The 14,210-nt window shown below is 39.7% G+C and overlaps 1 protein-coding gene across 2 annotated transcripts in view; it reads right to left on the reverse strand.

Moving 5' to 3' along the window:
• Nucleotides 1–14,210, reverse strand: part of Rorb (RAR related orphan receptor B) — a 182,939-nt gene that overhangs the window by 41,873 nt on the left and 126,856 nt on the right. For both annotated transcript variants that reach the window (XM_034499334.2, XM_034499333.2), the window contains exons 2-4: nucleotides 12,700–12,785; nucleotides 8,366–8,507; nucleotides 2,101–2,502 (exon numbers count right to left, since the gene is read on the reverse strand). In XM_034499334.2, the coding sequence (XP_034355225.1) occupies nucleotides 2,101–2,502; nucleotides 8,366–8,507; nucleotides 12,700–12,785 (630 nt within the window). The remainder of the gene's footprint in view (nucleotides 1–2,100; nucleotides 2,503–8,365; nucleotides 8,508–12,699; nucleotides 12,786–14,210) is intronic.

Raw genomic sequence — 14,210 nt, forward strand, 5'->3', positions numbered from 1 at the left:
AATGGAATGAGGGCCAGAAAGGGGACGCGGTGGTCCATAGGATCTCACAGCCAATGGTTTTGGCTGTATTATGCTTATTATAATTTCTATTGATGATAAGTCATAAATAAAGCATGAGAGCTTCTTTTTTTTAATGTATGATTGTTTAGTAATCCCAAGATTTTATTCCATTGGGATTTAAATATGATCTAAACCAATACTACACCAAGAACTTGGATATTAGATAGTATGTTATTTTGTTTTGACACACCTTTTTAAAAGATTAGAGGCCCCTGAATACAAAGGACATCTCCAGGAGTTGTGAATGAATAAGTAGCAGGGAAATGGGTGAGCCACAAAACCCTGGAAATGACTTCCTGAAGTGGATCTTCAGTTCTATCATGAAGTTACCACAGGTTTCTTGAGAAGCAGTGTATTGCCTTTGGGGGTTCTGTTTTTGCAGTAAAACTGGATTTTTTCCCCTTTTAAGACTTTTTTGAAAATGAAATGTTTACAAAGTATCTTCAATGTAATAAGGACAAAAATATAGTGGGTGAGTCCGAGTCCAACTATTGGTATTTCTTGGTTGGGACATCAACAGCTTAATTTTCTACCACAGGCAAAACCACTGACACATAAACGTAACGTCTCAGGTTTATCGTTGTGTGACATCACTTCTTCCCCAAATGCATGTTATAAGCCATTAGAACAGCCAACATTTCATTGTATGTTTACCACAAGTAAAATGAAAACGCTGGTGGGCTCCTGGCACTTATTTGAAGGTAACTAAGCACAGGGCTTATAACAATAACTGTAGCAGAGACTTAGTGGGGCACTTGTCTGGTATTGTCTTTTTTATGAGATCTCTGTGACCCCAAAGTATGCTTTATCCCTTCCAAAGATTAGAGATCTGGGGTCTTGCTCTACTTAACATTGTAAACTATAGAGCCAGGACTGGAACTCTGGTTGCCTGCCCCTTAGCCTGGAATCAGTCACTTCTGGTTTTGATCTAACGTTTCCACCGTGAGGTGGACATGGAGCTCTGCTCTCAGGGAAGGAAAATACATTAAGATACTGTTGTTATTTTGTGGCCGTTCATTAGATCCACCCAGTAAGTATTCCGTAGTCTGCTGAGTTAAAAAGACAAAACAAAATTACAATGTCAGAAGAGGGCTAGCCTGAGATGGGGCACCCCTGACAGCATACCCCAAGAAATCAAAAATCATTATAATGGAAAATGTCCTTGATTAACTTGGTACTCTGTATTACAAAGACCATAGTCTTTGTTGCTGTGATTCAGAATCCCATATAGAATATGTGTGTGTGTGTGTGTGTCTGTGTGTGTACATACACATATGTGTATGCCTGCATATGTATGTATATATATGTATGTGAGATAATGTTGGCTGTTGTTTTTCAGAACTTGTCTACTTTGTTACTTTGAGACTCTCTCTCTCTCTCTCTCTCTGTTCTGGAGATCAAGCAGTCTAAGCTGGTTGTTCAACAAGTCTATGGGTCTGCCTGTATCAACCTTCTTAGTATTGAGATTGTATGTGGGGTACCATGCTTTTAAAAACATGGATTCTGAGACTTAAACTTGTGTGTGAGCATTCTCCCCAGAGAATCTAACGCTTGCCAGATTATTGAATTTAGATGCCCCCAATCCATACCTATGTTCTGGGTTGCCTGCAGCACCATTACAAAGTGGGAAGCTGGGGTACTTGCTCTTATGATGCTGTCCCAGCAATCTTTGAGAACCATTCATTGTATTACTCTATCCACTTTCCTTTCAATAACATTACTTTGGATAGCTAAGGCTTGCTCTCATCGACATTTTTCCTTCAGTAAGAATCCACATTCACCCAACAGCATCCATTCATCCCTTGTAGATAGCATCTTTCAATTCCCCCCATCTTCCTTCACTCATAATAACTTTTATGGGGCAAGGGGATAGGGATAATTGTGAGAGTATATTTTAAACCAATGTTATCTTCTCAGTAGAAACCAGGTATGCATGCAGTTTAATTTAGGGCTGTGAAAATGACTTCCCTGAATATGACTAAGGCACCACCATCAATGGAGAAATTCCAGAAGTAAAGCTTGGAGAAGACTAGTACTTACCGATCTCAGACATTGTTATCCCGGGAGCTAACTGCCCGTTGTTGAAAGAGCTATAGGTAAACAAGTTGGGTACGGATGTGAGGTCATAGATAGGTTCTTGCTTTATCTGTTTGATTCCAGTCATGTCCAGTCCTGACTGATCGGGAGACGGCTGACCGGAATCTATGTTGTAATAACCTTCGGACTTGGGCAGGTCAATGACGTGCCCGTTGGCGTATGTGCTGCCGGTCTCGGTGTTCAGGTTACTGAGGCCGTTGCTAATGCTGCTGCTGTACACCCTGGCGAGGGCCTCTGCCTCCCCGCTCTGCTGCTGCCGCTGCTCCTGCAGCCTCTGCTGATGCTTCTGCACCTCAGCGTACAGGCTGTCCCGCTGCTTCTTGGACATCCTCCCGAACTTTACAGCTGGGACGGAGAGAAGAGCAAAAGACAACGGTGTGGTTACCATTCTTTTTAGTCACTTAAAGTCTGAGACACGTGCGGTTGTCTCTTTGGTATCATAGAAACAAATCCTTATTGTTGCCAGCCGGAAGTTCACTCATTTACATTTCACATTAAGGGGAAAGATTAGGGTTTGGAGAGGGTGTTGGTTTTTAATCACAGTGGTGAAACCTGTATGTTGGCCAGCTTTCTGCCACGGTAAACTGATACCTGAGACAATTAACTTAAAAGTAGAAGAGTTTATTTTTGGTTCACTGTATTAACGGCTTTAGTGATGGTGGCACAGATACTATGTTGGGAATGTGAGACAGAGCAATTCAACCCCAAGCAGGCGAAGGAGAGGAGGAGAAAGAGGAAGGGCTTAGGTCCCAATATTTCCTTCAGAGTCATGCTCACCAATGACCTAAGGCCTCTTTCTAGGCTCCATGCTCTAAAGGCTCCACAACCTCTCCACAGTGCTCAAGTGAGGACCACATCCTTAATATATGTTAATATATGGACCTATAGGGGACATTCAATATCTAAACAATGACAGTAAGGTAGGAAGAAATAAGATAGGTAGAAATGTAAAAATGTGTATTATTTGTCACAGCCATGAACTAGAAGATGTACTTCCCCAACACTGGTCCCTTCGTGAATAGCACATGCAAAAACAAAACAACCCGTCTCCTGACACTAGCAAAGGTTTCCTGCTATTAAGATATCCTCCATATTAATACTGACATTTCCCCTAAGCATTAAGATTGCGAGATCCTCAGGGAGGAACCCATTGTTTCAGTTTGGCACATAATTTATTGGATGGGAGCAAGGATGCTGGGAGTGTGACAATGCCAACAGTTGCTGGGGTCTAGATTTTGGTGCAAATGGTAAGAAGCTTTGGACAAAGGCAATCATATGAACTCAAGGCAAGTAAGAAAGCAGGAGCTACTGTCCTCCTCTTCCCTGTTCTTGCAGCTGAACCATAGGATCATTTCCCCATCTCTTGCAGCTAAATCTGCAGGAATTTTGTGGGGACTTGAGGAAGGGGCTCCCGGGAGAGTAACCCCCATGTGCTGCTTCCTTATATGTGGAGAGTCAACCTTCCGAATTGTTTTGGATAGTGGCTTAGTGACTCCTTTTGCATGAGCTGTCCACCCCCTATTTTTAGCATGTGGGCATCTCGAGTGCTGGGCTGCCAGGTTCAAATCATTTTCCTAATGGTGGGGACTGTGGAAGTCTTGGAGATGCTCATCTGAGTTTCTGAGTTTTCTGTGGTGCTGGTTCTCCCAGGGTTTGTTGAAGTCAGGACCTCAAAGGGTATAGAAAGGAGGCAGATGAATATAGAAACAGATGGGGATTCAGTTTATGATTAGAGTCCATTCTGAAAATGGCCACACAGGAAGTGCTTCCTGGCTCTCCAGCTCAGAGGGGCCCACAGAGGAGGCCTGCATTATGAGGTTGCTGCCATCGACACTCTACAGCATATATCTTCTCCCTGGCATCGAGAATGATGTTATCAAATCTCATCAGAGCATGGGCTGTTCAAAATGGAGACCACACTTCCCACTGAGAGGAGTGACTGCAGAACAGGATGTGCACAGGAGTATTTAGATACTCCTATATATAGCGGCATGCTTTCTCCCTTCTTGCCTGCCAGATTGAGGCTATGGCTGGATGGACTTTAATACTCCCAGTCTCTCCCTCTTCCTTCATACTCCTTAATCTTTCTAAAAGAAAATCCCTGCACCGTGGCTTTCCAGTGCTGCCTAAGTAGGAAGACAAAGCAGTAATTATCTAGTAGTTCTTTTTCCTCAATGAAGAGAAACAGTATAATTAACTACTAACAAACTCTCCTTTCCCCTCTCAGTTTTTGCTTTTACTTGGTCTTGAATTGGTTTAGGTTGTCCTGTTTAACTTGTTATGTAGACACTGCTCCCACTAGAATTCATTTATGAGGTATAGTGGTATTTCCACTTGACCATGGGCAGAATTCTACAGAATGGTTGGGGAATTTTTTTTTCTTGTTCTTTCATGTCATTTTAAGTAGTTTACATATTGTTCTCTAGAGGGAAAGGCCAATTTTTTTTTAAGCCAGGAAAAGTAAAGAATGTTAACTCAGGACCACATCTCAAGAAAGAGATGATGTTCCTCTTCTCTATCTGTGACCTTTGCTAGTTTGCATCTGCATTAGCTCAGAAGGACCTTAGGACAGCCATGGCCTAACAAACTCAAGAGCTGAATGTATTGCATAAGATTAAAATGTAGTAATTTATGCCACATTTACTGGTTTAAACCATAGAAACTACAAATCCAGAGTTTTTCATGGGATCAGGCTGCCTTTAAACTAAATTTGCCATTCAATCCTCAATTTTGATTTCTATGTATTTCGAGGTGGAGGGATTGTATTAATGACCCCAATTCCTTTTACCTGTATCCTTTCATGTCCTTCTCTGTGTCTATTCCCAATTCCTTTTCATTCTGTGCAGGCGTGCTGCCCAATTCCGGACGTCCAGTCACATGACCCGTCTAGGTCAGTGGGTTATTGATAAATGTTTTACAAGCAGAGACTTAAAAAGAGCCTGTTTGATTGTGCACCGCACCTCACCATGGCAAGGACATGCCTGCACTAGATCACCGAACAATAGGCTGTATGAAGCTGATTCAGGCTTCTTCCATCACCAAAGCAAGGCTATCGACTGTCAGCAGGGTCACAGACTGACCTGCTGCCAAAGCATGCCGACATGTGCTGTTAGCCATAGGCCGAGTGATTAGAGCTAACAATGTTGGAAAAGCATGTTGCCAAGAGCTTTGCTGTAATCATCTGAAGAGACAACAGAAAAATGTACATCTTTTGTACAAGGCTGTCTTGTCAGGTGACTGAGCAATCGAAATATCTAGAATAAAGCAACTTAAAATGACTACAGTTTGGAATTCGCGGGGCTTGGCTTAAATCTAAGGTTTTAAAGACAATGACTACAGAACTACTCCAGGATGAGTTTTCCATTTATTTCTGAAAGGTGTTTCAGTTTTATGTCTTCTCCTGCAATAAAGCTGGCAATATACCTGGAGGGGGAAATGTATAGTATACCAAGAAAGCGTTCCTACTGAACTTTCTGACGTAGAAATATTTCCTGGCTACTCTCTGCAGACACATTAATGTATTCAAAGCTCCACTTTAACAGAGGCCATGTACTGACATATCTTCAAGTGTTTCTGTGTATCTTCTTACTCCCCAAGGATGAGCACAGCATCTTTACTCTCTAACCTGTTTTGTTCTGCTAATGACATTCACTTGAGTAGAGACAGCTTCTGAACAATTTCCAAAATGACCCCAGAGTCACAGATGATGGTCGTGCAGCTGGAGTCTCAAAAACATCTGTACCGTTCTCATACCTCAGGACGAACAAATCTCTGATGGAGACATGATTTTTAATTTCTAGTCACCCTGAAAACGTCCGCTGTAGTTCAAATCCTCCACTCTAAACAAAAGTGAAGTGATTTCTGACCCTCTAACATAGAAGTGTCCTTTGCTTGTATGGGATTAAGATGAAGGTTAAGCATGTATTCTCTACTAATGCTGTCAGCCTGGGCACTTGCAAATCACTTGCAATGTACACGGTATTGTGATAGTTTCCTTAAGAAGTTGTAGTTTGTGTCTTATTGTCTCTCAATCTCCAAGTCTTCCAGTTTCTGCCCACTATTCACTGGTTAGACTGGTCTTAGTTTAAATCTTTCAGCATTAGAGACAAGCCAACACCTTTAGATCTTTGTACTAGAAGTCTGATCCGATCTACTCATTTCAGCATCTCTCTCATGTCATCCAAACCTCTCGCAAACTTTGAATGTAGAGGGTTGTTTCTGCTATGTCACCAGGCCATGTGCGACTATTGAGCACATTCAAGAAAGAAGTATGATTAAAGGCCTGATTATTGACTTTTAATTGAAATGTAAGTCAGTGATACATGTCACATGATTCAGTTCTGGCTAGAAGACTTTTTTTTTTTTTTTTTTCTGTGAAACTTGTCTGTGCACAGGGTATCCAGTGTTTTCAGAGGGATATGTCATCTATGAGAACATTCTTTAGATACTGAAATATTATAAATTAATTTTTCACCTTCTAGATTCTTACATGGTAAATATTAGGCTTTGTGTTTTGAGGGGGAATAAAATATCTTCCTATTGATATTAAACATTTCTCTACAAATAGTTCTACTGAGGGTTAATTTGTAAAGAGTCCAGTTAACAGAAAAGCAGAAGCCAGGTGTGGAGGCACATGCCTCTACTCCAAACATTTGGGAGGATGAGGCAAGAAGAAACTCTTTGGCTATACAGTGAGTCTAAAGTCAGCCTGGACTATAGGCTGGGATCCTATTTCAGTAAGCAAACAAGCAAACAAAACCAACAAAGAAAATATACATCACAGAGGAGAGTCAAGGTACGTGACACCTGTTTCACATACACCTTTGGCACTTTACAGCACAAGCCCACATATGTATTATTTCAGATACATTGATTTTTTTCTTTAATTCTTTGCCTAGGTAGATTAGAACAAATTTGTAATCCCTGAGTTGGATGTCTGTTCATATATGCCTGAGAGGATACCGAGTCCATTATTTGAATAGTAAAGCAGCTGTCTACCAGAGTCATGTTGTTCCAGTGACCAGATGTGGTGAAGACAGAGCCAGACATAAGTGGCAGACAAAAATGAATGTACCAAAGTGAACATACTACTGTACCATTGAGGGGAATATGAGGACATCTTATTCTGTACCACTTAAAGCACTGTGCCAGAATTTTCTGAGTCAGTGGATGGGAAGGATAATTAAAAAGCAGTGGGAGATATTGCGTTGCTCATCCTTAAGTCCTGATTTGACAAACTTTAGGATTCTTCAGTACCATATGCTACCATCACTTACTGGGACAGAGAAACCCCCATCAGCCTTGGCACTAGTGGGATTTGTCTAGGACACATGGGCATTCACAGTGCACTATAGAGCTACAAGAAATCTGTTGCCAGTGTTCATATCCCAGCACTAAGGAGGCAGAGGCAGGACTATCTCTGTGAGTTCGAGGCCACCCTGGTCTATAGAGAGAGTTCCAGGACAGCTATGGCTACACAAAGAAACCCTGTCCTGAAAAATAACAAACAAACAAACAAAAGAATGGATCTTAATGACTAAAAATAAAATGAAAAAAAAAAAAAAGCAAAATTCTTTGCTTACTGTGCTCGGATTTTTCATCTTGTATCATGAATCTAAGCAATTGGTTGGCTATGAGGGAGAAAAACATACTCCATTATCTAGGTGGAAATACAGGACCCCTGAATACATTTGCATTCTTCATAGTGGCTCAAAATAATGCAAGTCCCTGGATGTGTGTTTATAGACAGCCAGTGAGCTGCCTCACTTTCCATGGAAGTGTGTTCTGCTCCTAGTATCTTTATATATTAGTAAGTTGTGTACCAGTCAGGTAGCTCTGGTGGATGAATGACTTCTGTTCATTTAAGGCTTTCTGACTTTAATACTGAAGGCCTCACATCCCAGGAAACCGTTCTTTACCAGAAAATATGCCCAGGTAGTCACTTACTATCTAATGGCTTACCAGGCCTGTACTTATCCTAGATAGTGTAAGCTGTCTGCAAACCTCTACCACCTTCCTTTTCTTTCTTATTTCTCAGGCAATACTACATTTGATGTTTCTGCTTTACTTCTTAATTCACAACCAGTACTCTGGTTCTCTTTTCTTTATATCCCCAATTCCCACGGATAAAACTCTTTCAGTGGCTTGAACAGCCTCTAGCAAAACATCCATTTGAAAACTCTTAAGGAATAGAAAGGCAGAGGCTTACCATCTCTTGACATTCCTAGGGCAAGACACTTCTGCAGGCGGCAGTGTTGGCAACGGTTCCTGTTGGTTCTGTCAATTAAACAGTTTCTCTGCCTTGGGCAGGAGTAAGAGGCATTGTTCTGCTGGCTCCTCCTGAAGAATCCCTAGAGAGGAAAAGAGAAAGCAAGGGCAGAAGACTGAGAGTAAGGTTGGCATTAGCATACACACTGCTATACTTTCTACACCAAGTATAGTTGACTTTCATCTTTCAAAAGTTTCCTAACACTTCTTGGAGAGCTTCTAGATGGTTCTGAGCAGAATATATGTGCTTATTTATAGGCAATTGACAGTATATTTCCTTCAATTGTCTACTCACTCACTCACTCATTCAATATTTACTAAAGGAATTTCTTTGAAGAGAAAAGAACAGGGAAAGAATGTCGAAGAAGCATGTCACTGCTAAACCAAATATGACAATGGGTGTCTGGGCTTGGGCTTGAACTAAGTGACATGTGTATTGGTAGGAGGCACAGCATCAAGCCATGTGGAGTTAACATCATCTTCACCCCTGCCACATTCTAAAATGTATTTTTTCAAATATTAAAAAATATGTATTCAGTTAGCCAGAGAGGGTTAACTTTTTAATATCTATCTATCTATCTATCTATCTATCCATTTATTTATTTATTTTTGAGGCTAAATCTCATCAGGCAACTCTGGCATCATCTCTGGCCTCTGGCTGCCCTGGAGCTGTCTGGTTGGCTTTGAACTCACAGAGATCTGCCTGCCTCTTCTTCCCCAGTGCGGGGGATTATGTGTCATCACATTGGGCAGAAAGTTGTTCTTGAAACCCATGATGTATTTTATCAAAAGAAACATTATGAGTCAAAAAAAATACTAACCACAAGTTTGCCAATGCAATACAGTCAATAAACAAACATGTGCTATTAGATTATAGGATATAAGAGGTTCTATTTCAAGTAGGTTTGGATTCTTATGAGGTAGAAGAACTAAAACTGCCCCTTGGATCTGCAGCTGGGTTTATTGTTTTTTTCTTTTGTTTTAATTCTTCTAGCACCAACCTCCCTTATAATAAGCATTTCCCCCCCCCCCCCAGACATCAAAATTACCATTCTCTGTTCATTCCCTCAGGCAGTTTCTCTTATCATTGTATGCTCTTGAAATGCCTACCGAAACAGTGCAAAGGGCCAAATGATGGTCTGAATAGGAGTATTAAGAAGAAACACAGAAAAACAAACAAACAACAACAACAAAGACAGAAAAAAAGAAAGTCCTAGCCCTCAGCAAGTTCTGAAATTGAACCCCCTAACTTCTTTCAAACATCTGTGTTTCCTCAGGAGAATGAAACAGGGCTGGATTAAGTAAAATACACGAGAGAGCAACTTGGATATAAAATTCACAGTTTACTATAAATAAAGGCTATTAGAAAAAAAGAATGTTTCAATAGAGCATTAAAATCAATATCAATATGAAAGTTCTTATTAACAGTTTAAAGAAAGACAAGATTGATATTGGTTTTGTTTGTCTTGGATTTCAGTGGGAGCTTAGCTGGGCATTATAGAGGGTTTTTGCTGACCTATAAGGAACCTTAGAATAGCTGTGTGGCTAAGGACCCCTTGGAAAGAGATTCACTGTTGGTTTTGTGGTTTCAGCCCAGATCAATTCAAGAAGGACTACTTTTTCTTCTACATCTTCATGTGTATGTTTGTTCACTCCTACTTGCGATTACATACGAGGGTTTGATGAATTCAGTTTGATTTGATTCTGGAAACAGGAACATACTTAAGTCCGCAGGTAGCTGAAATGCCTTTTTCATATACCAGAAAAGCTGTCATGAAGCATGATTGCAGTGGCTTGGAACTGATTAGAGATGCCTTCGAATTTACATCTTAAGGAAGAATTGCTCCCCCCTTCCCTTTGGATATTGGAGTGCCACTCAGTGAAAGAGTTGGCAGGGAAGATGTTCTGAAGTCACAGCCACAAGTCCCCATTTACAGCCAATTTGACATTAATTATGAGTCATTTCTTGCTTATCTGTTGCTCATTATTGCAAATGAGATTTTTTGGCATGAAAAATAGATTCTGTTTCACATTTTACTGAATGAATAGGAGCTGAATAAGTGGGTGGGCTGAGCTGATGTTTACAATGATTGCACATGTAGACTACAGAGCAATATTACAAAACCTCAGAGCTTGGTAACTGAAGATGCTGACACTGACATCTGATTCTGAATGGGATTCCTACTGGAGAAAACTGTGGCATATTTACACGTGGGCTTTCCCATGAAGTAGGTAAACGTACTGGGATATGTAGCCAGTATGGCACAAACCTCAGAATATACTTCCCAGTGACAACAGAATTTCCTTGGTGTTGTATTGATAAGATGACAGGGCTACTTGTTCTTGCTGTTGGCATGTTGGGTTATGTTCATTCAATATTTAAGAGCTTGTGCTTCAAAACTACATCGAAAATGAATATCTCCCCACAGTTTGAAGTCCCATATTTTCCAAATGCCTTGTATCAAGAAATAATGAGCATGCAGAATTCATATACAGATGACTTCAGTGGATACAGTGTAAACTAGGCCTGGGGGGGGGGAGTGGGTGGGAGGGGCTCGTAAACCTGCAGAACAAGCCTGTGGAAATGCTTTCACTGGAAAGAGTTCTCATTACAAACTTACTACTGCTTATAACAAACACTATTTGTCTGCCTACCCAGAGAACATGGCTTACATAAGGAGGGCCAACGAAAGCTGACGTCTTATTTTGTTTCCTTATTGTTTCCTATTGATGAAATAATAAAAAAAAAAAAAAGCATGAGAGCAGATTATACCTAGTTCTTCATTCTAACCATGTAAGAGGAATAGAATGACGCTTGTTTTGTAAGCTTTGCCTAAGGACACCACCGACCATCTCATCTCAGACCATCCCACCACGTTGACTGTTCTTTTCTCATGTTACTTTCAGGCTTTTTTCTTTTTCTTTTACTATCCACCTTTTCTGTCCCAAGTGCTTCTTTTTGTAAGACTTGCGAAGGCATCATTAATTTTCGAAGAATATTCTGTTTTGGTAGCTATGTTTTATATTTTTTTACATTTAAAAGGTCTCCTAAGATTATGATTGAATCTTAGAATATATGACTGTGTCGCATCTCACATCTTCTTTGTTTTACTGAATGCAAATAAAGGATTTATCTGGCCAGCATATTACCAATGGCTTTGCCAGTATCTTCCATGCCCCTTGAAGAAGGCACTTGAGTTTTGTTATGGTGATGTCTGTCTCTTTAAAATTTATTGCAGAAACATTTTGAATTCACCTTGCTATGCTCACTTTTTCCTTCCTAACAAATTACTTTAAAACCTTACTCTTAATTTTCAAACTACCCCAGGTCAGGTCTGTGGTAACTGCTATTCCTTTGCCCTTCATTTCCCACACATCTTACAGGAACGTGTTTGTCACTGGGTTGGTGGAATCTCTCTGAGGGAACACTGGACAGAATGTGAAAGAATCTTGTTCTCTTGGTCAGTTTTTTAAGTTTTAAACCAGTGGCATATGTCAAATTAGATCTTGTTTATCCTTCAGGAACTTAGTGAAAAATCAAGACTTTATGGAAGATGACGTTTGATTGATCTAGACTCCATTTCTAACATATCCAAATGCTTTCAGAGTTTAAAATTTTTTATTACTTTTTTTTTTTTTTTTTTTTACTTTACATGTATGGGTATTTTGCCTGCCTGTATGTTCTGTGTACCATGTGTTCAGTGCCCAAAAAAGTCAGAATGGGGGGGCATCTGATACCCTCAGACTGCAGTTACAGATAGCTCTGAACCACTGTGTGGATGCTCTGCAGTGAACTTGGTTCATTTGGAAGAGCAACTAGTGTTCTTAACCTGTAAGACTTTTAGTTTAAATATTTTAATTTGTAGGAATGTGAGAATATAGAAGTGACATATATATATATATATATATATATATATATATATATATATATACATACACACACATTTGTCCCCTTGGTGTCCATAACAAACATACCAACATGCCCATTAGCTTGTAGTCTTTATTTTAACCTTCAGTTTTATCAAATGGAGTCAGTGTTGCTAAAGCAGAAAGAGTTGGTATTTATATCTTCGTAAATGTGAGTAGTTCAAGTCTTTAAATAGCCACTCGCGTTTCAAGAGCTGTGGACCAGTTAGACAAAAACAGGTAAAAGGCAAAAGAAGAGAAGGAGTCAGCCCAGCCACACACCAAGCGAAAACTTCCAGTAGGCACAACCATCCCTTAGTGTGTCTGCTTTCAAGTTTAGGCGCACCATCACAATGTGGAAGTCTTTACCTTGCAGCCTTCACACGTGATGACTCCGTAGTGGATCCCGGAGGATTTATCACCACAAATTTTGCATGGTATCACTTCAATTTGTGCTGAAAGAGAAAAAAACAAAAAGCTATTTCGAATGTCTATAACTGGCTTTAAAAAAATTGTTGCTATTTTCACACTTACCTGTTCTTGACAAGGTATTTGTGTTAGATTCTTACCTTTAGAGAATTTTGAGTGCTAGTGATGGCCTAGGGTCATCATTACTATTTGAATGGCCTTCCTAGGCTGCTTCTAAAGCACTTGTTCTCAACCTTCCTAATGCTGTAACCCTTTAATACATTCTTCATGTTATGTTAATCCCCAACCATAAATTATTTTCACTGCTACTTCATAACTATAATTTTGCTACTGTTATGAATTATAATGTGAATATCTGAGTTTTCAGATGGCCTTAGGGAAGATTATTTTGTAAAAAGGCTATTAATCTACAGAAGGGTTGAGACCCACAGGTTGAGAACCATTGTTCTAAGGCCTGGCTATCACTCTGCTTTTCTTTTTCAAATTCTCTCTCCCTCACCCCCTTTCTTTCATACAACAGACACACAGACACACAGACACACACAGACACACAGACACAGACACACACACACATGCACGCACGCACGCACGCTTGCATGAGAGAGAGAGAGAGAGACAGAGAGAGAGAGACAGAGAACATGCTTTCAGGGCCCTTGCATGTGTATATTTAGAAACTAGATGCTTTCTCTTCCTTTCACTGTTTCCTCCTTTTAAAATTTGTTTTTCTTAAAATAGCATGGCAGAAAAACCCCGTGAACTCACACCTTTATATTTCTTAGTTTACTTTTGAAATAGGAAATCACTAGATGTTTTTCCATGGTCTAATCTCAATAATATTTAAAATAACTAAATAAAACAAGTCTGGAGTGTTGGTATTTGATGATCTTACATGTATGGCTGGATAGACTGTTTACCCTTGTGAAAATAACATTAATAAATAACCAAACATTAAGTGAACATGCTTTAAATATCTGGAAAAATACTGGAAGATGATGACTCAGGAGAAGATATGGCAGTGACTTTGATAATCTCATTAATAAGAAAATTAATAATAAATAAATCAGAAAAATAAATTATATAAGAAGTTGGCATGTATTTAATTTCACTGGAGATAAAGAGGATTCATTTTTTAAAAAGTGTATGAGAGATAGCTTATTCTGGGGCATATTCGCGTGACCATTGCCTAGGTCATAGATTTAGGTTATCCCAACTTCCATGTTGAAATGTGGAAAGAAGTTCACAAAGTTTTATAATTTTACAGAACAAAGAAAGTCATAGATCAGGGCAAGTTTGAAATACATTGATGGATACATCAGAGAGGTGGTCACAACAAGATGGTGGGGGGCTTTGCTATAGGTCTTCAATGCTGTCTGATGACATTCTGAGCTTTTGGGTTAACCAAAATGAGTGGTTTGCTAAATTAATAGATTCTAAAAGAATTTTATGTATCA

Source organism: Arvicanthis niloticus, chromosome 1, assembly GCF_011762505.2.
Source record: "Arvicanthis niloticus isolate mArvNil1 chromosome 1, mArvNil1.pat.X, whole genome shotgun sequence".
NCBI lineage: Eukaryota > Metazoa > Chordata > Mammalia > Rodentia > Muridae > Arvicanthis > Arvicanthis niloticus.